Source organism: Vanacampus margaritifer, chromosome 14, assembly GCF_051991255.1.
Source record: "Vanacampus margaritifer isolate UIUO_Vmar chromosome 14, RoL_Vmar_1.0, whole genome shotgun sequence".
In the NCBI taxonomy this organism is placed as follows: Eukaryota; Metazoa; Chordata; class Actinopteri; order Syngnathiformes; family Syngnathidae; genus Vanacampus; species Vanacampus margaritifer.
In genome coordinates this window covers 1,027,243-1,047,074 of record NC_135445.1, presented here as the reverse complement: position 1 = coordinate 1,047,074, position 19,832 = coordinate 1,027,243, and the positions used below count along the sequence as shown (strand labels likewise).

General features: G+C 40.0%; 3 protein-coding genes across 4 annotated transcripts; 1 reads left to right on the top strand and 2 right to left on the bottom strand.

Moving 5' to 3' along the window:
• The first annotated feature begins 214 nt into the window (after window positions 1-214).
• Window positions 215-2,668, top strand: LOC144063974 (uncharacterized). Its single transcript, XM_077586072.1, has 2 exons — window positions 215-624; window positions 1,413-2,668. The coding sequence occupies exons 1-2, from the start codon at window positions 510-512 to the stop codon at window positions 2,576-2,578; spliced, it is 1,281 nt and encodes a 426-aa protein (XP_077442198.1). The 5' UTR covers window positions 215-509; the 3' UTR covers window positions 2,579-2,668.
• Window positions 2,669-4,642: 1,974 nt separating this feature from the next.
• Window positions 4,643-7,754, bottom strand: LOC144063972 (uncharacterized). The gene is made up of 2 exons (XM_077586064.1): window positions 7,164-7,754; window positions 4,643-6,379 (listed from the first exon to the last, which is right to left on the bottom strand). The coding sequence occupies exons 1-2, from the start codon at window positions 7,285-7,287 to the stop codon at window positions 5,106-5,108; spliced, it is 1,398 nt and encodes a 465-aa protein (XP_077442190.1). The 5' UTR covers window positions 7,288-7,754; the 3' UTR covers window positions 4,643-5,105.
• A 4,049-nt stretch (window positions 7,755-11,803) lies between these two features.
• LOC144063968 (uncharacterized) lies at window positions 11,804-18,692 on the bottom strand. Of its 2 annotated transcripts, XM_077586058.1 has the most exons (3): window positions 18,321-18,692; window positions 17,087-17,482; window positions 11,804-13,503 (listed from the first exon to the last, which is right to left on the bottom strand). In XM_077586058.1, exons 1-3 carry the CDS (start codon window positions 18,394-18,396, stop codon window positions 12,041-12,043), a joined length of 1,935 nt encoding a protein of 644 aa, XP_077442184.1. In that variant the 5' UTR covers window positions 18,397-18,692; the 3' UTR covers window positions 11,804-12,040. The 2 variants fall into 2 exon arrangements, with proteins under 2 accessions (XP_077442184.1, XP_077442183.1); XM_077586057.1 differs by lacking the exons at window positions 17,087-17,482; window positions 18,321-18,692 and adding an exon at window positions 14,568-15,028.
• Between the last annotated feature and the right edge of the window lie 1,140 nt (window positions 18,693-19,832).

Here is a 19,832-nt window from a genome sequence, read left to right as displayed (position 1 = left end):
TGACTTTTTGCTTTTACTTGAGTCTTTTTCAAAAGTACTCTTACTTCAAGAGGAAACATTAAAAGATTGCTTAGTCATTCCAATTTCTTGCTATCATAAGAAATCTTTAAGCTACAAATTGTTTAGGGGATTGTTGTTTATTTCAGGACGGTCAAGTCGCGTGTCGCGATATAAAGTTTGTCCAAGTGGTGTTGCCGTAGATTTGACGTTTGTTTGTGCCCTATTTAGCCTTTTTTTACGTAGCCAGCACATGCTTGGCTAAATCATTCGTCCTGGATTCGTATGGAACTCGCCGAAATACTTTTACTGGAATAAAAATAACATCACTCATTCAAACTTCGTGTCCATTTAAACTCGTGTCGGTACACCGCACACGTAGAAGCGTCTCGGCCTTGCTCATTTTAGCTTAGCTTAGCTTAAGTTTATCTTGCTAGCCGCTAACGACGCGCTTACACTTAGCCGAGCAGAGATCAAATGTGAGCATAAAGTTCCGTGATTATCGTTTGACAATGTGCGCAAGAAAGACAGTAAAGTACGAGGAAGAACTTTGTGGAACCGAAGACGAGAAGGAGCGACAACGTCAATTAATGGACGCTGTTTGCAAGAATCGAGTTGTCTTCAAAGGTTTGGTCACTTTTTAGTCAATACTTTTCGTTTAAACTTTATTACTGTATAACGACGTACCCATATAATATTTAATGAATAACGATGATCATAATAATGTGAACTGTGTGGCTATAATATGGATCATACAACAACAAAAGTTTTAAACAAATATATTTTTTAAAAAAATCTTATAATAAAAAACGAATTTGCTCATGAATCCATCATTACTACAATATTTTTTTCGTGGCGTAGTGTGTGTGTTGTAAAATACGAGTAGATACGTCACTAATAAATCATACTAACTAAAGTACCCATTACTAACATTATGCAAACAAATCGGACTTGACCACTTTACTGTCATAGATTTACTAGCTTCATATTTGTTAATTATTATCATTATTAAGGATATATATATCAATATAAATATAAATTATATATATATATATATATTATTATTATTTTGTTCCTGACAAGTTTAACAGCTGATGTCGATAATATGGTGTGAAAATACTAAAACGGTGGACGACTTGCAGCAGGAGGAAAAATATTTATATTTAAAAAGGTAGCCCCTTTTAACAGCCAATGAGTTTGACGGTTCACACTTTTTAAACTCTCGGGAAGCCCAATATGGTCATTTCCTAACATCACAAATTTCAAGCTGAAAGGTCACAGCAACAACCATTACAAACGAATCATTTACATATTGTAACTTTATTTCTTATTATTTCCAATAACCCTTAACAATCAACAATACACACCTTCAAATTTACCACGGACTTAACTTAACTTGTTCTGTTGTCCTACAGACATCCGTGAAAAAGATCTTCATCCTGAGCAGCAGGAACCCGACATGCCTGACATTAAAGAGGAAGAGCTACTTGAAATTGAGAAAGAGAAGCTGCAGCTCCCCCACGTCAAAGAGGAGGACGACGAGTGTCCATACATTAGGAATGAGGATTTGACAGATTGGCCGTTGGTTGGTGTCCGGTTGAAGCGTGACGATGAATGCAGTTGTGAGGACAGCAAAGGGGCGGAGCCTCCCAGCAGCAGCGCAAGCCAACACACGAAAATAGAAAGTGATGGCGACCACTGTGATGAATTACAATCACATAGCTTGTTAGCACCGCTATCAGATAGCGACGACATAACGTCAAACTGTCCTCAAACGGATGATGATGATGATGATGAAGATGATGTGACGTGTCACATTGACAACAAACGCTGGAAATGTTCTCAGTGTGAGAAAACATTTGTCTCAAAGTCTCTTTTGGAAATACATCTGATCTCCCACACCGGAGAGAAACCCTTTGCCTGCTTGGATTGTGATAAACGCTTCTCTCATAAGGGAAACTTAAGGACGCACACAAAAACGCACAGTGGCGTGAAGTCTTTTGCCTGCTCAGTTTGCGGGAAAACTCTCTCGACACAAGGAAACTTGAAAAAACACGCAGCAACACACGGTGGTGAGAAACTTTTTTGCTGCTCAGTTTGTGGGCAAAGCTTCTCTTCAAATGATTACTTAAAAATACACACAAGAACACACACTGGCGAGAAACCCTTTGCCTGTTCAAGTTGTAGTCAACGCTTCTCTTCAAAAGAATATTTAAAGATACACACAAGAATTCACACGGGTGAGAAACCTTTTGTGTGCTCAGTTTGTGGACAAAGATTTTCTCAGAAGGTCCACTTCAGAACACACACGAGGACGCACACTGGAGAAAGACCTTTTGCCTGCTCCGTTTGTGGCCAACGATTCTCTCAAAGGGGAATCTTAAAAACGCACGCAAGAACGCACACGGGCGAGAAACCTTTTAGCTGCTCGCTCTGTGATCTAAGATTCTCTACAAAGGGAGTCTTAAATAGACACGCCAGAACACACACGGGTGAGAAACCTTTTGCCTGCTCAGATTGCGGCCAAAAATTCTCTCGTAGGGGAAACTTAAGAACGCACGTTAGGACGCACTCTTGTTAGGGATCTTTTGCATGCTTGATGAAAATACTCGTGCCTATTATGTGAAAATGTGTCAAATAATGTCAATGTTGTAACGGCATGACAATAAATGATTTGAAAAAAAGTATCACACCTGCTTGGGACTCGTACATTTAATTACAGTAGACTTGGTATACCTTTGCGCTCTACTGAGCATACTTTTTTTTTTATACTGATGTATCATAAACAATACAGAAAGGGAAAATGACAAATGTATGCCAAATTTCACGTCACAAGTAGGTTACCCTGTATTTTTCACAAGGTTAAAAAAAAAAAATATATCCCTCGGTAAGCAATTCGGGAAATGGATGGATGGCAATGTGTGTGCGTAATCCTAAATAAATAAATGAACCCGATTGAGATGGAAAGTCCCTCCCACAGTTTCCTGGCGTTCGCAAACTTGTACAGGAGATTCATCCGTGACGACTGCAAGGTCGTCGCACCCCTCGCCGGACTCACCTCTACAGCCTCCCCATTCGCATGGACTGCCCCAAGCGGGCAGACATCACCGCCTTCAAACAACTGTTGACGGTGCTCAGTTGGCGGTCAAGGGAGCCTGGAAATGACACACAAGAACATCCATCAAATTGCTTAATAACCGACATTAACTAAGTGGTGCAATATTTATATATATAGGAGTGTGTGTGTATTATTTATTTTAATTATCTCTCTCTATTCTGTTGTTTTTTTCCTTACTGTAAACTGCAGCTGGACGGAGTCCAGGAAAAAGTTCCCCACGGGGAAAATAAAAGTATATCGTATCGTATCGTATCGTATTATTGGTGAGAAAACGTTTGCAAAAAGCTTAAGCAGATACGGCCACGCCTCGACCTTAATTTTGGAAACCCTAATCATTCGATGCCTTAACCATAGCTTAAAATACATTGACATCCTAATCCAAGTCTTGAAAACCTAGCCCTAGTTTAAAATTGCATTTTGAAAACCTGACCCTGGACAGCGAAAATCAGACTTCGTTTCCTTTTTGGGTCGCTTATTCGAACAATGGCCTCCGACCATCCCCCTTTTTTTTTTAGGTCGTCGTAAAAATGTGGCATGAGCCAACTGTACACGACACACTCTCAAGCTAGTTATATTGCATATTCAACAGTCTGCAATAACAATATTCATGAAGCAAAAACGACTAGACAGTGGTATTATCGTGACGTCACATGTACTTACGGCCAGTTCGTGTCCAAAGCAAAAACAAAGGAGGATCTGCCGCCAACATTGGAATTAGTTTTCTACTCAGCAAATCAATACACAAAGCGGCCACAAGAGGGCGCTCTAAAGCTACATGCGAGACCAGAGGCGGACGGAGTCCTGCAGGTTTTGGAGGTTTCTCACTTCAACACAAGCTGATTCCAATCAACAGGATCGTTATCAGGCTCATGCAGAGCTTGCTGATGAGCCGATCATATATATCAGCTGTGTTGGAGAAGGGAAACATCCAAAACCTGCAGGACTCCGGCCCCTCGATGCCCACCTGTGTACTAGACGGTCTAACTTGCATTACAAACTCCAAAGCATGAACTTGTGAAGGGCAGAACGCTTCAAAGCAGTGTTGTTTCCCACCTCGGTCCTCGAGAACACGATCCAGCCTGCTTAGCGTGTCTCCGTATTCCAACACACGCAGGTGATTCCAATGATCAGCTAATCAGCGGGCTATGGAGAAGCCTGATAACAATCCGCACCTGTGCTGAAGGGAAACATAAATAACAGGCTGGACATGTTCCCCGATGACCAGGGTTGGGAAACACCGGTTTAAACCACTACTTTGCTAATCCTACTTTTAAACACTTTTGAAACGCTAATCCTAGTGCAAATCTGTACTTTGAAACCACAACACTATTGTAAAACCTTACTTTGAAACCCTAACAGGGCCTAACTGTAAATTTAAAACACCAACTTGAAAAAATTGAAACCCTAACCTTGAAACTATCATTTGAATTTCTAACCCAAGTTTGAGCCCCACCCCCACTCCGCTGCCACGGCATCTTGAAAGCGCCTCATTGTCGGCCACGAGTGTCTGCACATCACGGAGAGGAAGGCGTTTGAACAGCTGTACTTTATTGAGGATCACATTCGGGTCCACTTTTTCATCTCACGACAAAAAATCAAAGTTTCTCCAAAGTCAATTTCAATCAATCTTTGCTTGCTGGACATGGACTTCACAAAAAAACAAACAAAAAAAAAAAAACATTGCTTTTAAGTGGCAGGGAGATTACAAGCCGAAAAAAAATTCTGAAGAAAAGTCACGATATACAAAATACTACACACGTCATTTATTCAGTGGTAGACTTGAACTCTGCAGCATCTTTTAAATAAAAGTGCAAAAACAAGATCATACCAAGCTTCATTGATCACTGCTCTTCTCCCAGCACACTCGTTCGTGCCTCCTAGCTTTTTTTTCCCCACAAACTGAGCAGGCAAATTTTTTCTCACCAGTATGGCTTCCTGAGTGCATTTTTAAGAATGCAATCACAATGAATTTTTCACCTCAAATGAGCCATCAAATTGTTTTTTTACCAGTGTGGGTTCTTGTGTGCCCGTTTAACGCTCCCCTCTGAGCAAACTTTCGTCCACAAACCGAGCACGCAAATGGTTTCTCACCAGTGTGGACTCTTGAGTGCATTTCTAAGCTTGCATTCTGGCTAAATTTTTTGCCACAAACCGAGCAGGAAAAAGGTTTCTCACCAGTGTGGGTCCTTGTGTGTGTTCTCAAATTTGTCTTCTGAGAGAATTTTCGACCACAAAGTGAGCAGGCAAATGGTTTCTCACCAGTGTGGACTCTTGAGTGCATTTCTAATCTTGCACTGTGACTAAATTTTTTACCACATACTGAGCAGGGAAAAGGTTTCTCACCAGTGTGGACTCTTGAGTGTACTTCTAAGCTTGCATTATGTCTAAAATTTTTACCACAAACTGAGCAGGGAAAAAGTTTCCCACCAGTGTGGGTTCTTGTGTGTGTTTTCAAATTTGTCTTCTGAGAGAATTTTTGACCACAAATTGAGCAGAGATAAGGTTTCTCACCAGTGTGGATTCTTGTGTGTCTTACCAAACGTTCCTTATCTGAGAAACTTTTACCACAAACTAAGCAAGGAAAAGGATTCTCACAAGTGTGAGTTCTTGTGTGTTTTTTTAAACTTGCCTTCTGAGAGAATTTTTGACCACATAGTGAGCAGGCAAAGGGTTTCTCACCAGTGTGTGTTCTTGTGTGTCGTACTAACTGTTCCTTAAGTGAGAAACATTTGCCACAAACTGAGCAAGGAAAAGGTTTCTCACCAGTGTGACTTCTTGTGTGTTTATTTAAATTTGCCTTCTGAGAGAATTTTCGACCACAAAGTGAGCAGGCAAAAGGTTTCTCACCAGTGTGGACAATCATATGACTTTTCAAAATAGACTTGAAGCCAAAAGTTTTTCCACACTCAGAACATGTCCAGCATTTGCTGTCAGTGTGACGCGTCACATCACCTTCTGACTGTTCGTTGTCATCGGTGTGATGAGAGTGTGACGTGTCGTCACTATCTGACATCGGCGCTAACCAGCTGTCTGCTTGTGACTGTTGAGGGCGGCCGTCATCAATTTCTGTGGTCATGTGTTGTTGACTTGAGCTGCTGCTCGCAGGCTCCACCCCTTTGTTCTCTTCATCGTGACCTCCATCTTCAGTCATCAAATGGACACCAGTCACGGGAAACTCTGTGAAATCCTCCTCCTCTTTGACGCGAAGGGCCTTCGACGACGCCTCCTCTTTAATGTCAGGACGAAGATTTTTTTCAATGACGTCTGTAAAACACAAGACAAACAAACACAAAAAAAGTTACGTCTGTTGCAAGGTTTTTAGTTATTGTAAACTAACAAAATAAGTCAAACTAAAATTGACAAAGCATTTTATCTAACGAAGTAAAAATGCCAATTGTCAATTCATTTCATACATGAGCTTTCGAGGTTAATTTTATTTATTTATACTTTATTACACAATACTTTCAATTACTCGACTATTTTTCTCTCTCTCTTTCAGCCTGACTCCGCCCCTTTGTTCTCTTCGTAATGACCTTCATCTTCAGTCTGCAAATGGACACCAGTCGAGTGATACGCTATGAAATCTCCCTCCTCTGTGACACGAGGGGGCGCTGAGTCCTCTTGAAGAGGTTCCAAGTCTTCATCCTTTCGATATTTACTTGACTTACTTTTCGATATGCGTTGCTGTGGCTGGTGACTCATAAATGCCCGGATGTCCGACTGCGACAATATGACCCCCCAAAAAATCCAACCTTTGAAAAACTAACCAGAAATATGTTGTAAGCGAGTGGCAGTTTTCGAAACATTTGCCTCTTACTGGGAGCCCCACTAAAGTGCAAAATCCCCAACATAGTATTTAACTGTTCTTTTCGTGCATAACATATGTGCAACAAGTAATAAGAGAAGGTTTAATGAGTTGAAGTTCACTTTTAAACAAATGTCTGAAATTTAAAATATTCTTAAGTTAGTGTACCAAACGGATACGGTCGCCGTTAAAAACAAACACGGGAACATCGTTGAAAAGTATTGACTTAAAGAAGTGACAAACCTGTTTTGCTTAACCCAGCTCGAGGCTGCTCGCAATCAGCGTCCAGCAGTCGACGTTGTCGCTCGTTCTCTTCTTGTGCTCCACAAAGCTCCTCTTCGTACTTGATTGTCGTTCTTGCGTACATTTCCACACGATATTCACGATAACTTTAAGATTGTTTGTGTGTAACAAACGCGTCTCCTTTGCTAGCTGCTAGCAAGATAAGCTAAGCTAAGCTAAGCAAACCGAGAAGTCTCGATGAGCATTGAGACGATTATAACCGGACAAGAAATTTAAAAATTATATTTACCTAAAAAAAAAAAGAAAGAAAGAAAGAAAAAATAGCGACGGACACACACTGTCGAGGTTTGAGTACATTTAGTACGAATTCGGGACGAATTATTTAGTGTGGCGCTCGTAGCTACCTAAAAAGAGGGCCTGAGTCACGTGATATATACGGCAAGTCTACTTGAACAAAATTTATGTCACTAAGACTAGTACAAGAAACGAAACGAAATAATCTCCCCAAAAAATGTGATCAAATGCAGAATAACACGTTTGCTTATTTATTTATTTGCATTGAGAGAAATCATGACCATGTCTAGTCCTGTGCATTGTTGTGTCACAAGTGCCGCAACTTGAGCGGATGTGACGTAGAAGTGCTGCGACATATGCCCGTGCTGCAATACACGCTGTCCGGAAACCACAGGCGTTTCATAAAATAAAAAAATCGTCTAAACGTATCGAAGTCTCGACACTGGGCGTCCTTTCCTACTTTAATGAAGTGCGTGACGTCTAAATTATTGACGTCTCAAAATGTGGACTGTGCATCTGTTGGCGTCGAGTAAAATGTTCGATACAGAACAATTGGACTTCATTAGAACTGAAACGACATCGATTTTTTATCTATTTTGGGGGTTTCAAAATGAGGTTTTGGGGTTTCAAATGAGTGTTTTAAACTGACGTTACAGGCTCAACGTATGGTTTTGAACTAGGGTTTCAAAGGAGAGTACAAAACAAGGACTTTGAATTATAGATAGGGTTTCCCCCAAAAATAATGCGAAAGTTTCTCAATGGGACAAGCACATTGTGCGTGCTTTACATCCAATAAAAACCACAGTACAAAAATAAATGTTGGGGTGATTCTTTATTCAATACATTGACAAATAACTTTCTCAGTCACTTTTTTTCTCATCTTATTGACCAACAGAGCATTGGACAAACCATATATATATAATTGTTATTTTTTTACTTCTTTGCATGAATGGCAATTCGCATTACTTGTGCACAGGAAGCTCCAGAAAACATCAGTTATTCCTGTACTTATTTTTCATTTTGAGCTTCATTAATGGCCAACACGCTCTCAACGTCTCTCATTAGAAAATCTTTGACCACTCTCACGAGTGTGGGTTCTTGCGTGTACCTTTAGGTTTCCCTTCTGAGAAAAAGGCTGACCACAAACTGAGCAGACAAAAGGTTTCTCACCACTGTGTGTTCTCGCGTGTTTTATCAAGGTTCCCTTTTCCGAGAATCTTTGACCACAAGCTGAGCAGGCAAAAGGCTTCTCACCAGTATGGGTTCTTATGTGTATCGTTAAGCTTCCCTTCTGAGAGAATCCCTGCCCACATATTGCACAGGCAAAAGGTTTTTCTCCAGTGTGCGTTCTTGTGTGCGATCTCAAGTTTGCCCTTTCCGAGAATCTTTGATCACAGACTAAACAGGCAAACGGTTTCTCACCCGTGTGTGTTCTTGTGTGTGTTTTTAAGCTCACCTGTGTAGAGAAGCTTTGACCGCAAACTGAGCAGCCAAAAGGCTTCTCTCCAGTGTGCTTTCTTAAGTGTGTCCTTAAGTTTCCATTCTGAGAAAATCTTTGACCGCAAACTGAGCAGGCAAAAGGTTTCTCACCAGTGTGTGTTTTTGCGTGTGTTCTCAAGTGTCCCTTATGAGAGAATCTCTTACCGCAATCTGAGCAGACAAAGGGTTTCTCCCCAGTGTGTGATATCATATGCGTTTTCAAAAGTGACTTGTACACAAACGTTTTCCCACACTGGGAACATTTCCAGCGTTTGTTGTCGGTGGCACGTGTCATATCATGCTCATCGTGATCATCATCAGGAGACTGCGATGTGGTGTCATCACTATCTGACATCGGTGCTAACAGGTTGTCCACTTGCGATCGCCCACAACGCTCACCATCGCCTTCTGTTGTCATGTGTTGACTTGAGCTGCTGCTGCTCGGAGGTTCCGCCCCTTTGTTCTCTTCATATTGACCTTCATCTTCCCTCTTCAATGGGACACGAGTCACTAGCAACTCTATGATCTCATCCTCTTGTTCCTCCTTTTTGATGTGGGGAAGCTGCATCTGCTCCTCCTCTTGAATATAAAAGTGCTCTGACGCCTCGTCTTTAACGTCAGGCAACTCTGGCTCCTGCTGCGCAGAATCAAGATATTTCTCACTGATGTCTGTGGGACACAAGAGGATAAGGCTTTGCTTGACATTTGCATATTTTTATCACCCTAGAAACTTGTTTCTGGCTCTGCTAGAGAAGCGCGGATACAAATATATCATATTGCATTACAATGTGCAAAAGAGTGTGCATTCACTGAAAACTGGTTGTGCTACCAGATGTGAGATTTTATCCATTTAGGGTTTTTTTTCTTGAGAATTTTTTTTTGGTAAATGAAGACAAGCTCAGAGGAAAAGGCCGGTAATGTCATGGAATTATAAGGAAAAATGGATGTCATTATCATGATACATTTGTGTCCATATCACACAGCTCTACTTATGCCATTGTTAAAATCATGTTGGAATTTAGGTCATCACACATCCATCATTTAGGTGGAAAAAAAATCATCAACTGTATTAGGTTTGAAAAAATTATGAGGAGAAACAATGGTAAATAAGTAAAACTCCAAACTATATTTAGATTCATACCTCCATGTTTCATTTTAGCATTAGAGTAATAATTTGTGATGCTGCAATGTTTCTGTACAGTTTTCTGAACAGTGTTAAAATTGAACATCAAATTGAAATTATAATAATTTCCAGGAAAAAAATTGATTTTTCTAAAATCTTTCAGCCCAATAACTGACTAAAACGAGCATATATTACTGCAGAAAACAAACAGAGTGCACCAAAATACAAAAAATATTCTTGCAATTCTGTTCACAAAACATATAAAACGCATAAAGCACCGAGTTCTTTTTTTATTATAATGAATTAAAAGTGTAAAACGTATTTAAAAAATGTCAATATTATAGTAAACGCAACGTCATAAGGTGCGTGCATGCGGATTCCAATGAAAAACAAACAAGAATATTGTTTGGATGGGGTAAAAATAAAATGAAGTTAAGTATACTGTGGGCTAAATAAAGAGTAAATAGTAGCCAAACCTGCTCCTTGTAACACACTTTCAGGATTGAAAGCATCGTCCGTCCGAAGTCGACGTTGCTGTTCGTTTTCTTCTTTTTTCTCACAAAGTTCCTTCCCTGTCGTTCTTGCAAACATTTTTTAAACAAAAATCACGACACTTGACGATCACACTTAATTTCTGCTTAGCTACGAGTTGGCAGTAAACACGTCTCCTTTGCTAGCTGCTAGCTAAAATAAGATATGCTAAGCTAAGCCAGGCCGAGAATCTTCAACGTGCACGGACCCGAATATTTAAATTAAAGAGTTATAAAGTAGTGAGGGACGCGCTGCATCCAGGTTTCATACGTTCAGTGGCGAAGAAATGTAAGTATTATTTAGCAGTGTGTTCGGTGAGCACAAATGTACGGCGACTCCACTTCGACAAACTTCACGCACCTGGAAAGCGAAGCGAATATACTGTAGTTAACATAGAAATAATGCATTCATACATTTTATTAATAAGAAATATAGCAGTGTATTGTATTAAAACGTGATTTGTTTCGAAATTGTGCTACTGATGGTTATATCTTTTTTTTTTTCAAGTTTGAAGTTTAAGGGGGAAAAAAATCCTATCTTTGCCCAGCACTTCTGCAGACGTTCCACAAGGGGGTGCAAATTCCCCATACAAGCGCCACCGATTCGTCTCATAACAAATGCAATGTATTTTATTTGTTTTATCAGCATGCACACAATTTAAGCATGTAACAGAAATAGATAATTCATCATGTATACGTTTTAACACACAACATGCGTGGTAAATTAGATTTAAAAAGTTATTTTCAAAGACGGCAATTCATAACTTGCCATGTTCTAGTCTACTTGAAATACATTGTAGTGTAATTGTCGGCCACTTGGAGTCACCATTTTCACATATAAGACTGTTGACACTGTGAACGTTCCTTTCCTTCCTTCGATGCAGAAATGTGTAAATTAATTGATAGCGGATCGAGCCTGGATTCATTTAATTTCCTATGCTGTATACAAAACATTGAAGCCAATTCGGCCACGTAAAGTACTCACGCCGACCTTTTGAATACATTTTTACCTTATTACACTAACCCTGATTTCCATAGGAGGAAGAGGAGGAGATTTTTCTATCAAATGGTGTCCTAGTAGCTTGAAGTCTGACCCTTCCACAGTAAATTTGCTCCAAACAAATTGAGTCACTATCACTCAAGTGAAATTTGTATTTATTCAGGATCACATTTACACGTTTCCATCTTGGCACAAAGACTCAAAGTTCGTTCAGTCCATTTCAATTAATTGTTTATTTATTTGATATGGACATCACAAAAACATTGGACAAAACAGACACATCGCCTTTAGTGGAATGCTAATTCTCAAAACTTGTCCACATGAAGCTTTTAAAAACATACAAGAGATATTTAAAAATAGAAGTAGATAGTATTCAAGAATGCAAATTATTTCACGTCAGTGTTATTGAAATAAATTTCAACATTTCAGATGTTCATTTTCATTTCAGACCTCATTGATCTCTGCTTCTCTCACCAGCACAAATGTGCCGTTTAACCTGATCCTTACGAGAGAAACTTTGACCGCATACTGAACAGGCAGTGTGTGTCTTTGCGTGTGCCCTAAATGTTTCTTTTCTAGGGAATCCTTTGCCACACACTGAACAGGTGTAAGGTTTCTCTCCACTGTGCGCTCTCGTGTGACGGTTTAAGTTGCCTTGGTGAGCGAACCGTTGACCACAGACTGAGCAGTCAAAAGGTTTCTCACCAGTGTGCGTTCTTGTGTGTGCTTGAAAGTATCTCCGCGAGGAAAATCTTTTGCCACATAATGAGCAAGCGAAAGGTCTCTCTCCAGTATGTGTTCTCGTATGTGTGGTCAAAGTGCGCCTCTCACAGAATCTTTGACCGCAAACTAAGCAGGCGAAGGGTTTCTCACCAGTGTGCGTTCTTGTGTGTGTTTTTAAGTTTGCCTTTGTCGAGAAGCTTTTGCCGCAATCCAAGCAGGCAAAAGGTTTCTCTCCGGTGTGCGTTCTCATGTGTGTTGTCAGGACGCGGCTCTCCGAAAACCTTTGACCGCATACTGAACAGGCATAAGGTTTCTCCCCAGTGTGTATTCTTGTGTGTATTCTCAAATTTCCTTTTACAGAGAATCGGAGATTGCAGAATGCACAAGCGAAAGGTTTCTCTCCCGTGTGTGTCCTTGTGTGTGATATCAAGTGTACCTTTTGGAAGAATTTCCTGCCACATACCGAGCAGGCAAATGCTTTCTCACCAGTGTGGGTTCTTGTGTGATTTGTCAACGTGTGCCGATAAGAGAATCTTAGACCGCAAACTGAGCAGGCAAAAGCTTTCTCTCCCGTGTGTGTTATTGTGTGTCGTCGTAAGCTTCCCTTTTGCGAGAATTGTTGACCGCAAACTGAGCAGGCAAAAGCTTTCTTTCCCGTGTGTGTTATTGTGTGTCTTCTTAAGCTTCCCTTTTGAGAGAATTTCCGACCACAAACTGAGCAGGTAAAAGGTTTTTCTCCTGTGTGGACAATCATATGCATTTTCCAAAGAGACTTGTAGACAAATGTTTTGCCACACTGAGAACATTTCCAGCGTTTGTTGCCCGTGTGACGGGTCACGTCACCTTCAGACTCTTCGTCATCGTCATCGGTGTCAGGAGTGTCTGACGCTACGTCGTCGCTATCTGACAGTGGAGCCAGCAGGCTGTCTGCTTGTGATCCTTCGCAGTGCTCGCCATCACCTTCTGTTTTCACGTGTTGGCTTGAGCTGCTGCTCGGAGGCTCCGCCCCTTTGTTCTCTTCACATTGACCTCCATCTTCAGTCTTCAAAAGGACGCCAGTCACGGGATACTCTGTGAACTCCTCCTCCTCTTTGATGTACGGCGGCTGCGGCGGCTCCTCCTCTTTGACGCGAAGGGCCTTCGACGACGCCTCCTCTTTAATGTCAGGACGAAGATTTTTTTCAATGACGTCTGTAGATCACAAGACAAACACAAAAAAAGTTACGTCTGTTGCAAGGTTTTTAGTTATTGTAAGCTAACAAAATAAGTCAAACTAAAATTGACAAAGCATTTTATCTAACGAAATAAAGTAAAAATGAAAATGAAAATTGTCAATTCATTTCATACATGAGCTTTTGTGGTTTATTTTATTTATTTATACTTTATTACACAATACATACGGTTACAGTACCTTTTTTTTCTTACTTGTACTCGACTATTTTTCTCCCTCTTTCTGCCTTTTGACAAAAGTCAAAACAAAATAAAAACTGACTATAATGCAAAATCCAAGACTATTAGAACCCTGGTCTGTTGTGACTTTCATGTTATTTATATATTCATACTATATACATACCAAAGGAGAAATATAATAACAGAGATAAGGTTGATAATAAAAATTATAAAATTATAAGTGTAAAATGATAGTGGCAGAACACACGTATTAATAATTTTAAGTATGTCTATGAGTTCAATTTTTTTTGGAGTTTTTAAGAAGCCAAGTGACAGTGACCACTCAAAGTCAACCATGATGACAAAACACCAATTAGCGGTTGTTTTGAGTTTTGGCTTGTCCCATCAGAATTTGCCACATGATTTGTTTGATCAAGTTTTTATGCCAGATGAACTTCCAGATGAAAACTCAGCCATTTTTCATCCTGTATAAAAAATAACAACAACAAAAGTGATGTTCCTACATGGGGTTTTAACTCAATTGTAACACATTACCCACTCTGTGTGTGTGTGTGTGTTTTAAATGGTCCAAAAGTCACATAGTCCTCGGGAAGCTTCATCATCCAGAGCTTCTGCAGGCCACGGGAGGGCCAAAATTGGTGGATTGATGATATGAATGTAAAGTATGATTGGGGGTTTCAATCTTAGCACAGTCCTGTTACTTAAATTATTTTTCAGGTTTTTTTGGGGGGTGAATGTGACTGTAATTTGCTTCGCATTAACATCAACATGCCAAATACTATTGTGGAATATAGTTAAAAACGGAAAGTATTGACTAAACAAGTGAGAGCAAGAAGCGACCAAACCTGCTGCGGGCAACACAACTGGAAGGCTTTTGCAAACAGCGTCCAGCGCTTGGCGTTCTCGCTCGGTCTCCTCCTTTGTATCACAAAGTTCTTCCTCGTACTTTAGTGTGTTTCTTGCGCACATCTTTCACACAATAATCACGACACTTTACTCACTCGCTCACACTTGATCTCTGCCGAGCGAGTGTGTCGATAACAAATGCGTCTGCTTTTGTTTACGCTAGCAAGATAAGCTAAACTAAGCTAAACTAAGCTAAGCTAAGCAAGGCCGAGAAGCTTCAATGATCACCGAGACGAGTTTAACCGGACACGAAGATTTAAAGCATAATATATTTTTCCAAACAAATAGTGATGAATTTACTGTGTCCACTTAATTACGCACAAGGATAATTATTTAGTGATGAACGTGCGGCTAGCTGTATAAACGTACGCTGACGTACAGCTTCGACGCAGTATGTACGGCAACTCCACTTGGACAAACTTTGTGTATATATTGTGCGTTTCGACTCCATGCACACAAATGAACCAAGTAGACGACAGAAAATTTGGTTTGGAGAATTTTAAGACAAAGCATATATATATATGAGAAATTTATCAGCTAAGATTGCTACGCTTGTTGTCTACAAACATTCGAAATTTAGTTTTTTTTATACTTTTAGGTAAGGTCATTGTGATTTTATTAAAAATACACATTACAAACCTAATGTTGGTTTAAAAAAAGACACATTGGTTGTGATGGAGCATTTTTTTTTTAAATAAAGTTTTACAACTACTTTTCTTGCACTGTGTTATTTCAGTACTTTTAGTAAGCTTTCTTGTATTTCTGTACTGTTGTTATAAAATGTTGTACGTTATATAAATAAAAGTGCCTTGGCTTGCATTATGACTGAGCTTCAGCTACGGCTTTGTTTGAGTTAAGTTGAAAAAACAAAAACGTGTTCTCAAGGTATTACAATTAGTTACTGATGCCCCTTTTCAGTCATATACTTCTTTACTATATTGTCACCCTCTTAAAATAAATGCCTACGTTTTTGTTTGTTTGCCTAAATCATCTCAAGATGCAAATGGTTCGATTTCTTGTGTTTCCTGAGAAATCTGTAAAAATGACGTGGGCGAATATTTTAAGGTGTCGATGTCATGTTTGATACAAGTGTGACATTTCAATTCATAATAAGGGAAATGCGAGCTAATACATACATAAATTGCTTTAGTATCAGCGTTTGAAAATGTGTGTTTTATTAAGGATCACATTTACACTTTTCTATTGTGTCACAGAGTCAATGTTCCTCCAGGTTCCATTGAAACAAAAATCATTCACTTTCCACAATGTTTAGTAAAATCCTACGGAGGAGTGCCAAAGACGTTAAAAGACGTTTGTTTCAAAACAGAGGTGAAACTAACCATTTTCTATTGTTGATTACTCAAAAATGGAATAAGGTAGAAACTAACTTTTTTTTTCTGATGAAAGATGATAGTCCAATCTTTCATTTGGTAGTATGTGTGTTTCCATAGTCCAAACACATAATTTTCTATGGACCTTGAAAGATCAGTCAAAATGCTTGAAATCGGCTGGCACTGGGGACAACCCGTTTCTGAAAACGTCTGGCAGTCAAAGAGTTAACCTGATCCTTGCGAGATCTTTTTTTTTTTTTTTTTTTTTTAAACCACAAACAGGCAGTCTGTGTTGTGTGTCCTTAATGCTCCGTTCCTTGGGAATCTTTAGCCACACGCTTAGCAAGCATCAGGTTTCTTTCCACTGTGTGCTCTTGTGTGGCGCTTCAAGTTTCCTTTCTGAGAGAATCTTTTACCACATTCTAAGCAGGCAAAAGGTTTCTCTCCAGTGTGCGTTCTCGCGTGCCTCATCAAGGTTCCCCTCTCAGAGAATCTTTGGCCGCAATCTAAGCAGGCAAAGGGTTTCTCACCCGTGTGCATTCTTGTGTGTGTTTTCAAGTTGGTCTTTGTCGAGAAGCTTTTATCGCAGTTCAAGCAGGCAAAGGGTTTCTCTCCAGTATGCGTCCTTACGTGCGTTTTCAAAACGCGGCTCTCTGAGAACCTTTCGCCGCATACTGAACAGACAAAAGGTTTCTCTCCTGTGTGTATTCTTGTGTGTATTCTTAAATTCCCTTTGGAAGAGCATCGTTGCTTGCAAAATGAGCACGCAAATGGTTTCTCTCCCGTGTGCGTTCTTATATGTGATTTCAAGTGCCCCTTTTGAAAGAAGCGTCGACCGCAAACCGAGCAGGCAAATGCTTTCGTACCACTGTGAGTTTTCGTGTGAAACTTCACGTATCCTTTTGTTGAGAATGTTTTGCCGCAAACTGAGCAGGCAAAACGTTTCTCCCCTGCGTGTGCTTGGAAGTTTCCCTTCTGAGAGAATGTTTGTCGGCAGTGTGAGCAGGCAAAAGCCTTTTCTCCTGCGCGGGATGTCACACGTGTTTTCAAAACACACTCGTACACAAAAGCTTTCCCACAATGAGAACATTTCCGGTGTTTGTTGTCAGTGTGACGTGTCGTATCACCTTCAGACTGTTCATCATCATCATCATCATCATCATCATCATCAGTGTTAGGAGACTGTGATGCTGCGTCGTCACTATCTGACACTGGAGCACTTTGGTCTTCAACACCTTCTCTTGTCCTCTGTTGCCTTGAGATGCTACTTGGAGGCGCCATCCCGCCACTCTCCTCATATTGACTTTCATCTTCAGTCTTCAAATGGACATCAGTCACTGGCAACTCGGTCAAATCCTCCTCCTCTTTAATGTATGGTGGCTGCTGCTCTTGTTTTGTGTTGCAGGGCTGCAGTTGCTCCTCCTCTTTCACCTGAAGAGGCTCCAAGTCCTCCTCTTTAATGTCAGAGAACTCTGGCTGCTGCTGCTGCTGCTGCTCAGGGTGAAGACCTTCTTCACTGATGTCTGCAGGACGCAAGAAGACAAATATACATGTTTTTGTCTGTTGTTGACTGTTATGTATTGCATTGTATATTAATGTTGTTTATGTTATTTATATTTTAAGTGGAATTCAAGTCGAGTTGCCCTCCTAGTCAAAACGTGGCATTCTAATGAATATTTTGTTGGTGAAATACGAATTAATCGCTTTCCGCCATCCACTGAGGCTGAGATTTCATGTAGCACCGCCCCTTTCTGTCGATTGGATTTGATGTCAAAAAAAAAAACGGCCGCTCATTAATTATTCCATACAGTGTTTGAGGCACGCGCTCGCCCAAACACACGTTTGTTTTGCTATCTTTGTGGGGCCATATCATTGACATAATGCATTTCCTAGCCCCTCTCCCAACCCCAACCATCAAAACTGATTGCCTGCCCCTATTCCTTACCTTAACCTCAACCATAACCCAATTCAAACCTAAACTCTAAAACCAAGTCTTGACCCTCAAAACGAAGTCTAAACTTGTGGGCCCAGCAAAATGGCCCCACAAGGACGGTTATGGGCCCCAGAACTCTGAAATCCCAGAATGTTGGCACCAGTATGTAACAAAAACAAGACCACACACGCACCCGTACACACACACACATCCGTACTTACATGAATTATAAAATGAATCTTACCAAATTATTTTATTTAATGAAATTTTTACTTGTCTCATCCAAGGGGTCTACAAACGACAATAAATTTTCTGATGGCAATTTATTTTTGTATTGATGCTCATAGCATGTAAAACGTGTTGTTGTTTTTACTTAAGACGTGTTTACAGCAAAGAACTTAAGAAGTGAGAGTAAGAAATTAACAAACCTGCTCTGTGTCGATCGCCCTCCACTTTTGTTCCACAAAGTTCCTCCTCGTCCTTTATTTCCGTTATTGCAAACATTTTGTCACACGATAATCACAGCACTTTACGCACGCACTTGATCTCTGCTGAGCAGTGGGTTGATAACAAACGCGTCTCCATTGTTAGCGGCTAGCAAGCTAAGCTAGAAGAGAAGCTAGACTAAAATAATCTTGGGTAAAACCGAAAATCTTCAACGTGCACCTAGACGAGTTTAACCGGACAAAACAATTTAATCAGCGATGGTTGCGTCAACAAACGAACGAACTGCGTCGATGTTTCTAAACGTTAAAGAAGAACGATCTAGTGATTTTCATTTCGTAAAAAACGTGTGCGGAAGTACAGCGTCGACGCAAAATGTACGGCAAGTCCACTTGAACAAAATGTATTTAATTTAATTCATTTAAAAGGTTGGAGTTAAATTTCCAATTGGTATAAGTATTTTAATGTCGTCTCCTTTTTGTTTGGAGGTCTTAAAATCAAAGAAATAAGGGTATGATCAGTAAGAGGTGCAACAGAAATATCAGAGCTCTCTTCAGAGGATAACAAATCATTTGCTACAAACCAATAGTCAATTCTAGATTTATGGTTTGCGTTAAACCATGTACATTTCGTTATGCCTGGATTGGCATAACGCCACACATCCACTAAATGTTGTTCATTGCAAACGGTATTGAAAGTTGCATTTGTCAAAAAAAAAAAAATCATCTTGGACAATTCTTCATGTCACCTCCTATTATAACATTGTTGGTTGAATATGTCAGCCTGAGATGGTCAAAGTGAACCTATTCTGGTTAGTCGTATTGTATCCATAAATGTTTGCCAAAATTAGTGACTATGGCCCGGCCGAGTGTTCAGGAGTTTATAAAAACTCAAACAACTGCTCTTAAAAGCTTTACTACACATGGTCATAAAAAAAAAAGAAAAAAGAATGCCTTTCTAACAAAACAAAAAAATGTCTTACATGGTCATTTTTTAACAAAGGCTTTATTATACGTAGTCATTGTTACCATCTTGTGGCGACTGATTGCAACTGCAGCCTGGAAAACCTCGGCAACAAAAACGAAAGAAAACAGAGCAGAGTTTAATATTTTATTATTTAGATCATATACATATATTTCATTTATTTCAATCTTTTATTTGTATGTTTTGTGCATGTGTGTCGTGTGTGTGTGATCCCAGTAGAATCTGATCCAAAACGTTTTTTTTTTGTTTTTTTTTTATTTTTAAACGAAAACTTGCGGGCTCTGCCCTTAATCTCCTCTTGGACGTCAAGCAACGTTGCGACCCGTACGCAGTCGGGTTCTACCTCGGAACCAGTCGGGTTGGGCCTCCAAATATACATTTTTAATCAGCAAAATATTCAAATGTCAACAACCCTCAGCTTCAACAAAGCAAATAAGTAAACAAATCCAAACAGAAGCCGGAGTCGAGCCTCTTGCGGTTACCATGGTGACGGCTTTAGTTTGGATGACTTC